The 13931-nt window shown below is 41.0% G+C and overlaps 1 protein-coding gene across 1 annotated transcript in view; it reads right to left on the bottom strand.

The window, feature by feature from the left end:
- CEP112 (centrosomal protein 112kDa) overlaps window positions 1-13931 on the bottom strand; it is a gene marked incomplete at its 5' end in the record, with an annotated part of 119840 nt that overhangs the window by 13060 nt on the left and 92849 nt on the right. Inside the window, one exon of the mRNA XM_010141867.1 lies at window positions 2765-2854. Within this exon, the coding sequence (XP_010140169.1) occupies window positions 2765-2854 (90 nt within the window). The remainder of the gene's footprint in view (window positions 1-2764; window positions 2855-13931) is intronic.

The raw sequence follows: 13931 nt of genomic DNA, 5'->3' as shown, positions 1-13931 counted from the left end.
TACTGCCAGGTTGCCACTTCCTATGAATACAATTACATATATCTCAAGAAGGTAGACATCTGATTTTTGGAGAAAGCTTCCGTTTTGACATGAAGAAACATGCTACAGCTCTGAGACTCCAACCTAGAAGTGCAGCATCCCTGACCACGTGGACCGCTGTCCTAGAAAACCGTGCTCAGCAGAGACAGGTCGGCCTTTACGGAAAAGATAAAATTATTTAGATTAGTCGAAGTTGGAGAACTTCCCAGGCACTTCTGACAAGGTGCCTTCATCTAGATTGGAACTCCTCCTTCTGATAACGTTGCCATATACTGCACCACAGACACAATGCGATTGCATCGACTCAGACTGTGAAGAGGATCGAAAAAGTAAACAGGAGTAAACACAAGTTCATACAAGAACATGGAAGTATTGGAATGAAAAAGCTCCATAAAAACAAGAGCTCATCTCCTGCTGCAGCAGCACGCTCGCCTCTAGGCAGCTCAGGGCTTGCCGTCACAGTCCTTCTAACATACTTCCCCCCTTATTTATAGGACAGTTTGTCTCTGCCTCTCTGGATAACTGTAATAAAGAAAGGTTAACTCTGTGCGATCACCAGAGGGTTACTGTCACAAAGAGTTAAGCTTTGTGGACCTGTCAGTCACTCCCAGAAACCGAAGAGTTATAAGGACATTGCACTGCAAAAAAGACAAACATGGAGCACCAAGATACCACCCAACAAGCCATAACGAGAAACATCTTTTTACTTTTAATTAAAAGCACAACAAAATGCTTTTTTCATGTCTCATTCATTTGTTTGTTGTTGTTATAGAATCAAAACACAGGATTTTTCCTTTTAATGAAAAACAGAAGCTGGTTAACCCTCTCTCCTCCTTATTTACAGACATGTAAAAGCTCAGAAAAGTGGCCTTTGTGAAGGCGCCAGTGCAAACTGTGATGTTTTTATGCAATTCTGATTCAGACAATATTGGGTAAAAGCAGAAAACAAGTTCTAAGTTACTGCCTTAAATATTTCAATTCCCTGGTTGGCTGGGGAGTCGTTAGCTACTGTTAATACTTGATGAACATGTTTACAGGTAGCCTGGCCAAGACATAATCACTGGAAATATGGTCAGAGCTGTCATTTTTGCATTTTTCTACTAGAGAGATAAGCATAACTAACGCATTAACCAGACACACTAACAATTTTCAGAACGTTTGTCTGCAAAACAGACCAAAGCCACCTAAACAAAAACACCCTCAATGGCTCCAACATCTTCAGAAAGTCCCAATGGAAGAATGGCAGAGACAAGACTGCCGACAGACTCGGACACGAGCGCTACCATAAGCCTGCTAATGTATTTCTGCCATGCAGGAAAAGCTCTAAGCTGGATGGTGCAGTGTCACTTAAACAACATTTCTGTTCCATTTATACTGGGGAACGGGATGGCACCAGCTGAGTTAGTCCTTCATTAATGTCCTGTGGAGAGGGTAGTCCTGTGGGTTGGCTTGTACCAGGTGCTCACGTAAGAGAAAACCTTGAGGCAGACGGGGGGGATTGCCCTGTGAATCCGCATGCCTAGCCTTCTACCTCTGTATCTCACAAGTCATCTTGCGTTTCTTCTTCTGGATCCTCTCTCAAAATGGGTCAGAAGAAAAGCCAAATGTCAGTGGCAAACATTAAGGAAAAAACCCAAAGATATTTGGAAGAGGACTCTCACAGCTGTTCCCTGGGAGGGACAACCATGCAGCAACGAGCTGATTTTCCTCCTCCTTTTCCAGGAGGCTCTCTGAAGCCAAAACGCAATGCGTGCAGGCCAACTCACTCCTTATACCAAGTTCCTGCGATGCTGCAAGCATTGCTGCTAAGAGCATCCCTGGCCCAACATCTGGACTGGGGAGGCAGAGGGGGAAGGGAGCAGAGGAGCTAATCACTGACTCTCCCGAGAGGAAACACATGAACATAAACACCAAGGGTGCATGAGGGTTCCCAGGTATAAGTTGGACAACAACAATTGGGGCAAAAATATTTGTAATTCATGATTATTACTCTTCTACCACCACCCCAACTTACTACTCCTGCAGGTATAGATTTAGAAATACTTTATATGTAGGATATATGTTATGGATACTGTTTACTCAGCACTGAATAAAGGTCTCAAATGCTGCAAAACCTGGTTTGTATGAAAAATCTTTAAATTCATTTGTGATTGAGATATCCACCACCTGTATATTTTCTTGCATTCTTCAACTGAATCTGGTCTGAATGCAGATCGTTGACACTCCATTTCAAAAACAGCCTGTAAACTACATACACTAAACCTCTGATTTCACTGGAAGTGTCCAGAATCATTTTAGCACTATTAATCATATGGAACTGTTTACAGACAACATGCCCAGACAATGGATGTATAAGATCAGGAATAAAGATTAACTTGAGCTCAGTTATTGTCCAATTATAATTGTCTTCATACAAGGCATTAAACAACAGGTTAGAATAGTCTCAGAAACCTCCACTGAAACAGTCCAGTCAGATCAAAATAAACACATAATTTAACAGCTAGAATAGCTGAAATACCAACTTGAAATACAGAGCACGAGATAAGTATTTGCCTGTAGGGTTCAGACAGTTTAATTCTCTTTTATTACCGAGAAAACAGAGAAGAAAGCTAGCTGAAAATTTTGCAGAAAAATATGTGCTTTTGCTTTGAAGCAAGGTATTATTTTTAACCATAGAACCTCCTTGCCCAAGGGAAGAGGATGGAGGGGGTGCAGCAGCCAGTACCTGCTCGTGGGTCTCCAGCTCCCTGCGCTGCAGCTTCTTCTCTGCAGCCCGCACCTGACTGCGGTAACTGTCCACTTCGTCCTGTAAGGCCTGAAACAATACAAAACACACGTGAGACACATGGGGTGGCAGAAAACTTCCAGGTAACGTCTTTCAAAGAGCTGATTAGGAAAGCGGCGCAGTATCAGCGCAGCTCCTCAGCTGCAGCTGCTTCCAGCGGTGTGTGACACCCGCCAAGACACAACAGACCCAATTTGGCCACTCCTGTTGAGTAAAGTTATTCTACAGTATTCATACTAAAAACGCAATAAATATCCTCAAAGATTGAAAGGGAAAAGGAAATGTTGCAACTGAAAATGTCTCAGATTTTTCGTACAACCTGTGCTTCCTAGGAACACTTTTGCAGTGTACCAATTACTTTTCCCTTAAGCCGGAAGAATAATCCTCTCTCTGGAAAACCACATTTGGAATTTGCAGTGAAAACGTATTCCATGTTCTGAAACGGGATCCTCACCGGGACGAGGGGCTCCCCTCGCGCACCATAGCAGTCTAGCATGTGATCCTCACATGAAGTATATATGGCAATAAATAAAAGGAATATTAGGATCATGTCACTTTACCACAACTATCCAGTCTTTATTTAGATCAGAAATAATCGCTTCTAAACCAAGCTCATAAAATGCATTGACAAATTTATATTGTCATTATTGTTCTTCTATATTTATTTTTATTTTCGGCAGTCCCTTGGAGCCTTGATCTTTCTGCTCAAAGCTTAACAAAAGAGCAGTCATGCCCCAAGGAACTGATAGTCTATGTTAGTTCTAACAGATACACACCAAACAAACAATACGAAGTTCCCAAGTTTTTTTTTAAAGTTTCCTAGTCATTGTTGCATGTTTGAATACACGCTTAACATTTACTTACACATTTACTAAAAGCTTAGTTATGTTGTCAGCCCGAACAAAGGCATTGTGAACTGCAAGTGCTGACTCGAAGCAAAGTGCACAATGCGCGTGGTAGATTGACACCAACACAGAGGCGGCTGTGGCAGCAGAAAGGGAATATTTTGAGTTATCTTTTGTATGGCAGGAAATCAGGGCATTGCTACCCATCAGCTGAGACGCGTGGTGTGGTGTCAGGACTGGACCTGGGAAGGGACACGCACTGGAGATTCGCTGCAAACGACACTGAAGGTGCCTCCAGTGTTGCTTTTTAAAAAGCCCAGCTGCACAGAGACCTTCTGTAGAGCACCCCAGAAAAGAGCGCCCAGCGAGGCCATGGGCTCTCGGCACGTTTCCCAGAACATGTGATATGGTTAATACTTGCTTCCTCCAAGCAGAATACCCGTAGTAAACCAGGATCATTAAAAGTACTCGCAGAGAAAAGATTTAACAAAAAAACCCCCTTGCTCTTTTCCACAGCCCTGAAATACTGTACTCTCAAATCATTTACAGGATAAAATTGCTATTGAGATAAGATAAGAGGACTACTTACGATAGATCTTGCACATTGTTTTGAAGTGATGCCAGGCATTAACTTTAAAGTCTTACAGCTATAAGACTATTACATGTTCCGATGCCAAAAAATTTTACCAGACCCAAGCATGAACTTCAAATCTGCCCAGGGACTTTTATGCTATCACCGCTTCTGAGAAATGTTGAAATCCAGGCTTGGGACATAGAACAGTGCTCAACAAGTCTTGCAGTACCAGGAATTTGCATTAATCTAATGAAGTATATATGGGAATTGTAAGCTGTTTGTTTCCTTTTTGTACACCTACTTATGTAAGGTAAAACACACACAAGCACGCTCTGATTTAGGAACTGAAACGATCAGGTCATGCAGTGCAGCAATGAGATAAGGAGCAGGGCCGTTCTGTGTATCAGACACAGTTAATTTGACAAAAGTCCTGCTTTAACTCCAAAGCGTTCAGACATAACCAGAACAAGACCCTCTCAGGAACATTCACAGAGCACATTTTGGTTAAACTACAGAGTATGACCAGTCTCCTCCTGCTATTTCCACAGCATCAGCTTATACAGTCCAAAGAGCATGGTTAAAAAAATGAGGGAGAAAACCTCACTACACATCCGTCGTCCTAGCCAGAGTCCCTGCTGGTGCTCAAGAGCAAGTTTCACTCTTTTGCAGGACTTTGAAGATGGTCAAGAGATCACATGTACGAATGTCTGTGTGTATATATATGTACCTATTTGTCTCAGAAAACAGCTTTGTGTCACATTCCATCACCGATCTGCAAGTACTGAACACAAAACAGCATCTCAAATTATTCCTGGTAAGGACTTAATATAGCAAAGGAGAGAACTGGTGCTCCACTGCCTCCTCTCTCAATTTTTCCATTTCCACTTCTCTTACTTACAACAAACATACTTCGTAGTGACTCCTTCAAAGCTGAGGGTTTGCAATGCATCTTAAAGTAATCCAACTTGGGAAATTTAGAGAATAGAGTCTTTGTTAGGTCCACCTCCTCCAGACAGCATTTGCCAGCATGGAGCACACGTGCTTTGTTTCATTACGAGAGCAGACAACATCTCAAACAAGTACAGTTTAGAAACGAAGTGTCTTTGCTATGGCATATGAGTGTAGCCAACTATCAAGTCTTATAATTATCCATTCACCGACTGTCCAAACCAGAATGTACCGTACGAGCTTACAGACTTTTCCAATCACATTGCAACCGGCCATTGGTATGTTTTGTATTGGGATGGCAGAAAGAAAAAACTCCTCTGATGGAGGGTGAGCACCTCTAACTTGACCATGTTTGACCATTGCCGTGTGGCATAGCCACGGTCCTCCTGGTCCCTCTGGAGAATCTCGGTTTGTGTATAAAAGATGTTCCATGAGTAACTGATGTTCACTGGGGTATTTCCGCTTTCCTACCAGCACAAGGACAGAAAAGCAAAACCAAACAATCAGTATTCGATCAAAGCCGTGCAAAGTAAAAAAGTAACATCAAAATCTCATGGTTGCTGTAGATTCCTGCATATGATTAGCTCTGAAAATAGTAATTAGAAGTAAGCAAGTTTGTTGCCCATGATTTTAACTCACTAGGAAGAATCCTGATGGATGTCATGAATAATGCGCCCTTTTGAAGATCACACTGAAAATTCTCTCTACTGTCAAAAAGCCTCATGTGCAGTGGCCAGAGCCTGACTGCCGATAGCTGCTTCTGAAGCTCCCCAGTACCCTCCAATCTTTTCCTGCATCTTACAGAGCAGCTTTTGTCACATAGAACACTTAAAACCAGCAGATTCTTACTCCAGGTACACCACAGAACATTTCTTTTGTAAAACTAAACAATGGGGCTTGTTCTGTTTTCTTAGAAATGCAGTTTTTATTCTACAGCTTCAAAGTGTCAGATTTTGCCCAAAGACTTACAAAGCTTATTTTTAATAACTGCTGAGATGAAGAAAAAGGGATAAAAAAAAAATTAGTAAACAGGCCCATTTTTAAGTGTCAGAGGGTTTTTTCCCTGAACGGAAAACAAAGCCTAACTTATTTAGTTAGATTTTTCCAGGTACAGAATGCATCCCCGTCCCTCAGCTTTGCTAAGTTGACTTACATCGCTGTTATAAAGACCTTTCTTTTTTTTTTTTTTTTCAGTTAAACCGGCTTTCAAATGCCATGTAAACATGTTTGCTGTTGAAAGTCTACACCATACCTGACCTTGGAAGTGCTTTGTGTTGGCCTGAGAACAAAGAAATGAAATGTTTTGCTTTCCAGCCCAGATATCCTACACTTTGAAAAGCACTTAAAAATGTAAATGAGATAATAAGCTCTACTGCAACAATGTGGGTGAATTACAGCTGTATAAAAGGAACATTCACTTGATTTATTTACCAAAATGGAAAGGATCCTAAAATAAAATCATATTGAGAATGCTTTGGTCACACACAACTTTGAGAGACATCAGAAGGATGGAAGAGAAAAGCAACGGCACTGGGAATACATTGCTGAAATATTACGGTCAAATTTTGGAACCTCGAATGGAGCTGGTGGAGGAGTCCATCACTGTCACCATGATCCGTGAAACATTTGGTTGGTATGAAAGGAGGAAGGAACATCTGAACTGCGTTTCTGGGTAGGCACTAGTATTTTTTCCCCTATTACTCTGTTGCAGCTTGATTATCACCAGCAAAATGTCTAATGAAGGTTATTTCAAACCCAACTCTGCTCATGGTAACTTGGAACGCTTCGGAGACAACATGTGGAGTTAGTGCAGAGTTTGGCCTGTGCAGCTCGCAGAGATGCTGGGATGATGCACGAGACCGGAGGAATTCAGCCTGACTTCTGGGTGCCAGACTGAGCCTGCGAAAGAGGGACTTAAAAAAAAAAAAACCTCAACTTGTAAAGCATATAGTTTTGACAAGGAGCCACAGAGAGACAAAAAGGTACGATGCCAGCATTACAAAATCCCTTTTCAAGGCAGGAATAAATTTTTGGCATTAGTTACAGGGCTTAATCTAAATCAACTAAGAGCTGGTAAGAGAAAGAGTTCTAAGAATCACATGAACAAGTATGAAATGGGAATATATGAAGGATTTAGTCTTTAATATATGAAAACTGATTTGATTATCCTTTAACCACAGGATATTGTAAAAAAAAAAAAAAAAAGTTTTGGATTCCCTGAAAGAAAATTCAGTTCTGAGAGAATTACGTAAATGGAAATCATTACTACTTTTAATTACTTGTTATTGATTATTTCTGTGAAGAAACGGTATTTACAAAGACGGGGGGTTTTGCTTCTTCAGCCTGAAATGTTTTTCTACTTTTGGTGTGTCCCTGAGAGCGGACAGGGCTTGATTCCTGCTCCCATCACATCAGTGACGAGTCTGGGATCACAACGATTTCCCTCGCTGGTACTAAGGGCTGAACACGAGTGACACCAGGAAAGGCAAATCTTCTACAAAATGTTAAATACTGGTGTTTTTTCATTTTGAAAAACAGTCTGTCAGCAGGAAAGTCGCTGCTCACCCTCATCAGATTATGCCAGCGTCTTTTTCTGATATACCTATGTAATTTTATTAGCTGTACGAGCAACTCCGCACACATGGATGTGCATCTGTATCAAGAGAAGACCTCAACATTTACGACCAGTGTGGAGTAATCCTACAGCTAAAGGCAGCAATAGTTTGCACTTTTCATCTTCAAAAAATCTTTCAAATGTTACCAAATTAATATTATTATTAGTTAATGAAAGACGCAATAATAAAAGCTACCATAATTACCTACTGTAGTTTTAATTATCTCCTTACTAATGCCCATAGAAGAAGGCTTCCACTTCACATCCTCAAAACATGTGCCAACAATAATTCTGAATACAGGCCCTTCTTTAAGTGCCTTCTAAATTCAAATTACATCCATTGATGTGTTTTCTCTCTCCGTTCATGAGAAGAAAACCTCGCTCTGGAACTCTAAAGAAAATCCATGCGAATGTTAACAAAAATTAAGGCAAATTATGTTCCAGCAGTACATATGGAGATGCTTTGAAATTCTGTCATAGAAACACTCAATCTTGAGTACCTTTATCTCTCCAGGAAGCTGTAAGTATGGGCTGTCTGGGCAAAAACTTCTCCTTTATACTGCACGGTCTGACAAGTTACAGTCAAATGCAACTCTTATTCAAAGAAAGCCAGCCAAGTATCCCATCAAAATTAATATCAGATCTTTTTAAAGTAATAATTATTTTTGCTAAAATGCTTTTTGGAGATAAGTACATTTGTCTGGGTTTAGTACTACTATAAATAAATTGGGAAATTCTATCTGTGAAGATCACTGATGTAATGCCACGAGCCAAAGCAGAATGCTGATGCCTGAGCCAAACTGTTGGTGCATCCTCCACGCGCTTTGGGTTCTCATAGAGCTTGTGTCCACTGACACTGCTCGGAACTTCGGACACCGCACACTCTCTGGGGTGTGTTCCAGTCTGAAAATGTCTGTACTTACGTCCTCTCTTGTTTTTGGTGTAAAGCAAAGAAAATCTTATGGTTTTAACCTAATACATATGTTTGCCATTCACATATGGCAAAATTCCTTTCTGGTGGGAACTTTTTCACTGTTGTTGCAACACGCTATATATCCAAGAAGTCTCCTTTGATGTTGAACTATTGCTCCACTACTCATTATGCTACTGATTCAATATGAAAGGCAAAATTTCTGTGGTTTCTGTTAAAACAATAGCTTTGTTTTTGCAAACAAAGTTTTCCACAACCTATATGCAGGGGCCAACATAACTGCAACAGAGAAGAAAATATCTCTATTATTTTATACTGGAAAATAATTATAGTGTTTAATAACACAAATTATTCTTCCATCCTATAGGTAACATTACAATTACTATTATGACTGTACAGAAAATTTATGCTTTATTGCTCCTCAGGAACAGAAATTAAAACACCTTAAGCAATATTTTACGTTTCTAACACCTTCCTTCCACTGACCTCCTCATCTTTTGCCACCAGCTCAGCTTCATTATCTGGATGAAGTTGCTAACAATTAGGTATGGGTGGGGGGAACGAGAAGGCCTGCAAAGAGCAATCTGCACAGTGTCCCACTATGCAGCAACTGAACGGTGGATCTGGAAATCTTCATGCCTAATGCGTAATTTTAACTGCTAAACTCTATTTCGTGAAGAGTGAAGAACATGGATTACAACTTGGAATGAAAATGCAAATGGTAATATCTTCTGAAATGTGTCCCTGAAAGAGCTGGTTCCCCCCATTTTCTGCTATTGTTATGCAAAAAAAAAGGTTTCTTTGGTCAGGAATCAGATAAAAGGCACAGGATACACCGACTCCCACTTGGAATGACGTGAACTCCCACATACTGGCACATCTGGAAGTCTGGCTCACTTTGCTGACATTTCAAAATGGGAGTGAAAACCTTGCAAAACCACCCGGGCTGCGGGCTCTGCCCGCTCACTCGGGGCGAGCAGCTCCTTTCGCACCAGCCTGTCCTGCTGCTGAGGTCTGCCAGCAGGAGATGCCGTTGTGAAGTACAACAGTTTCTTCCCTTGAGGGACCGTGGGAAGAAAGAAGGGGGTTCAGGAAGGAGGGAATAATTTGACTCTAAGAACAAAATCAAGTCTCTCCAGTAGTAATGAAAAATTTTTCAGGTAGGTCACTTAAAAAAAACCTCTATGCAAACGTTTTTCCAGTGTGGTAGGCTCTAAGGCTGCACTACGGTCATTTTTTCACAATTCACGGGCAAGAGTCTGACTGGCTGTGTATTACACACTGTGCATCACGGGCTTTAGTTCCTGAGCAGTCCCTTAACACTTTCAAATCAGATTTCCTCTGGTTTGCTGTCTTTCGGAGATTCCCTGAGCACTGTTAGGATCGTTAGGCATATTTTTTCCTGCTTTGTTCCTATAAAATATCGGTGTGATTTCAGCACTTTCTGCAAATATCTAGTTGAGCTGATCAACCTTTTAGGATAGTTTTTTTCTGCAAAGTCTTTAGTTACATATCCCTAAAACACCTTCATAGCACTGGCAGAGCTATTTGTAGGCTTAAAATTAGGCAAGGGCCTAAGCATGTGGCTGCGTCAGGGCTTCACTCCATGGCGCTATGAACTCAACTCTTTTGAAAAGCAAAGGCAGAGTGAGTCCTGCAAAGATAAAAATTCAAAGAAAACAGCAGTCTGAATAGAAACGCCAGGGATTTTTTTCATGGAGAGCCAAGGCAGGAATTGTTTTCGCTTTGTTTTTAGTGGCCCAGGTGATAGGGACACGGGGGGAGGCAAGGTTCAAAGAGCAGTCGTAAACTTACTTTCATCTGCTTTTCTCAATGAACCACAAAACCCAACAGGCAGTTGCCATGTGCAAGCGTTGCTTTGGCTATTACCAGGGCATTTTAGGGATGTCGCGAGGAAGTCATTTGGAAAGCTTGTAGGCTTGGAAGATTTACCGTCATATTTACCTGGAGTATGTTGTTAGTACGCTTTAAAACGGGCTTTTCCTTTTTTCCAGACTCCACAAGCAAGTTTCATGGTCAAGAGCAGGGGCAGAGGTTGCGAGAGGAGAAAACTGCTGAACTTTTCCCCCCTTTCACTCTCAGGGGTGTAGACGGAAACACCAACGGTTCACATATACCAGATAAAATGAATCTCTTAAACCCAAAGATACCATGACATCTTAAGCGCACACTTACGAAAGAAAAGTTCAAAACTCCATTTTAAACCACTTATGAGAGGATTTACCAAGATTCTGCCTAATGTTGAGCTGACGCATTGTCAAAAACATTTATCACAAACCTTTTGAAGTTTCTTAGCTCCCCCTTAGTTATTAAAACTTGAACTGCAGAGTTTGTTATCAGCCTCCGAGCACACACAAAATACATCAGGTATTTTTAAAGTCAGCCTTTCAGCCTGATTTTGAGACTATCATACAAAATAAAACATTCCCAATCAGGTTAAGGTCTGACAGATAACGCTGAGCAGGCATAACTGCTGTGCCTGATTGATCCACAAGACAATTTTCATTTCCTAATTTGCTTTTTGTTAAACACTTTGCAATCAAAGGGAACCACAAGGAGGCTGCCATTCTCAGAGCAGGTTTCCTGTGAAGACCTGATGTCAGCTTCAACACTTCCAGACAACTTCTTGCATTTTTGATGTTATGTCGTAAGAATGCCTAAAATGTCACGTCAACGGATGTGCTGCGCTAGTAAAAAACTGCTATTGTGAATACAAATTAACTTGTAAAACACCTGGGTTTGCTGCTTGCTGCGTTCTTACCAATAGCTCTGCAAAAACAAACATCAGGCGTTCGAGCAGAGTTTCCTGTGATGGTTTAGAGAACGCCCGACTCATGATAAAGCATATTTATCAATCACTTGCTGAACAAGGCAATCTCCTCACTGCCGGGGGCTTCACTACCAGCTAAGTTTATCACCAAACTGTCACTTTAAGTGAGTGTTCGGAAACTTTACACCTGGAGACAGACCAGAGAGGTTCCAGTAGACCCCTAGTGCTCTACAAATGTGTCCTTAAAAGGCATTCCTTGTCACCGACGCACGAAGTCCTGGAAGTACAAACATTTCCAACAGGCTTTATGAAGCATCTTATTTTGCTGTGCTCTCTTAAAAAGTAAATATGAAAGACTCAGATACTTGTAGCCAATAGGCTAATCTGATTCCCAGTAAGAACAAAAGAAAAACTATTTACTTTGTGCAATGAACCAGCAGACTGCCCAGTATTGCTGGAATTCTTCCATTACATAAAGTAACACACATTCTCTTACACACACACAAGAAGGAATCTAATAATATCTTTATACCTTTCAAAGTAACCTTAATCAACAGTATTAACTTGTGAGGCAAACCACTGCTTTTTGAACTGAACAAGAGCGAGCTTGACTCAGCCGTGCCTGCACACTCAACACACGTAAGATCCGAGAGGCAGCAAAGTAATAGCTTCTAAAATTATGTCTGTAAGCCAAAACCGGGATGACTCTTGACAAGGCAGGATGCACGCTTGGAAACTTGGAAATCCTTCTATTCAAAGTCTTTAATGACCTCCAACACAATTACATTTGCAACAAGACATGATAATGCAATTGCTCCTATTTTTAAGAGTATGTGTGAAAACTGAGTATTTTTGAAGCTTGATTTTTCTTTCTATTTTTTAATCATGTTGAGATGAAGCTCATTTACTTAAAAAGAAAAAATGAAGAGGAACGTCCTCTGCAGCTGGTCAAACAGATTACGAAACTCTAATCTCACTAGCCTGAGGAAAACAAAAACTGTTTTTCAAGTGTCTATTTTAGAGAGCATTTGCTTTATACTTCTAAAAAGACGCATTAACGTAACTGATCAGAACATCCCAGAATGTTTCTGATCTAGTTAATCATATGACATTATGACGGAGATACTTGCTGTCATAATGCCAATGTTTCAAAACATTTCTAAAATCCTTTAAGTTCATAATTTTTTCAAAATTAGGCACGGGTAAGATCTATTTCAGCTTCTTCAGAAGTTTCTCCTAGTTTAGAGCTCTAGAATACTAGCACAGAGTATTTGAGACAGACAGACATTTAAGAATGTAGCAGAGAACGATGGCCAGCTCCACCATCTATTTAAAGGTTTCTGCTAGCTTTTTATTCAAAACATTTTACTCTAATTCCTGCATAACCCACTTCTGGGAGTACCCACCACCCGACTTCTTTATGTACTGTAACTACATAATGTCTTTCTAATGTAATTTTTTTGCTGAACTGGAACAATCGATGAAAAATAAAGAATTTGTATAGTTAAAATTTATTGTCTATCCTTCCCTTAAAAGCAAGTGTTTAAAACATTCAAGCCACACTTGTTGCACCTCCAAGGACTGCTGCGTGTTGGACAATGCTGGTCTGCAAACTTCTGGCAGGTCTGTGTCCCTCCAGGCCAGCCCTGGTGCGATCAGACTGAGGATTCCCTGGCAGACCCCTGACATGAGCATCACTACAACAGGCAACCGCTTGGCTGCACTTGAAACAAACACCCTGTGTTTGATCTCTTGACACTGATAATTTCTCCAATACCAGTAACAAATGTGTGATCTATGTACAGGCAAACTAGGAAGAGGATGAGAAGGGGGAAAAACAGTTGCAAAGCTATCGCTATGTCTCAGACACAGTTTTTGTGGAATATCAAGAGCTCTTATCTCAGTTGTGACAAAACAGATCTGATTTCAGTGGAGTTCTGATTGTTGTTGTTAAGTCTTTTTTTGTCCCAGTTTTGAGCTGAATGATGGCTGGAACACGGTGTTAAATCTGTTAGCAGATCTTTCTGCTGGGGCAGGGAAGTCTTATGTGGAAACGCACAGACAAGAGAGGACCTCAGTGCCACATAACAGAAGTTTTTGTTGAGTTACTGGTGAACCTTACAAGCATCCCCACGACATCTCTCTGCTTTTCCTTCCAAGGAACTCCCACAAGGCAGTTAAAACACTCCCAAATGGTAGACCAAGCCCAGAAACCATTCCATGGGGAAGGTTTTGCCTCAGACCATTTTGAGTGCTAAGGGCACAAGGACTCAAAGAGCAACCATGAGATGGACAGAACAAAAAGTGATCAAAAACTATTACATACAGACAGCAACTCCCTCAACTGTATCTGTCTGGAGAATGGGACAGTATACCGAGGAAATATCCCTGAATCTTCAGGCTG

The sequence above is a fragment of the Buceros rhinoceros genome, unplaced genomic scaffold, assembly GCF_000710305.1.
Source record: "Buceros rhinoceros silvestris isolate BGI_N320 unplaced genomic scaffold, ASM71030v1 scaffold8768, whole genome shotgun sequence".
In the NCBI taxonomy this organism is placed as follows: Eukaryota; Metazoa; Chordata; class Aves; order Bucerotiformes; family Bucerotidae; genus Buceros; species Buceros rhinoceros.
The sequence above is the reverse complement of the archived record's forward strand: the minus strand, read 5'-3'. Positions and strand labels throughout refer to the sequence as shown.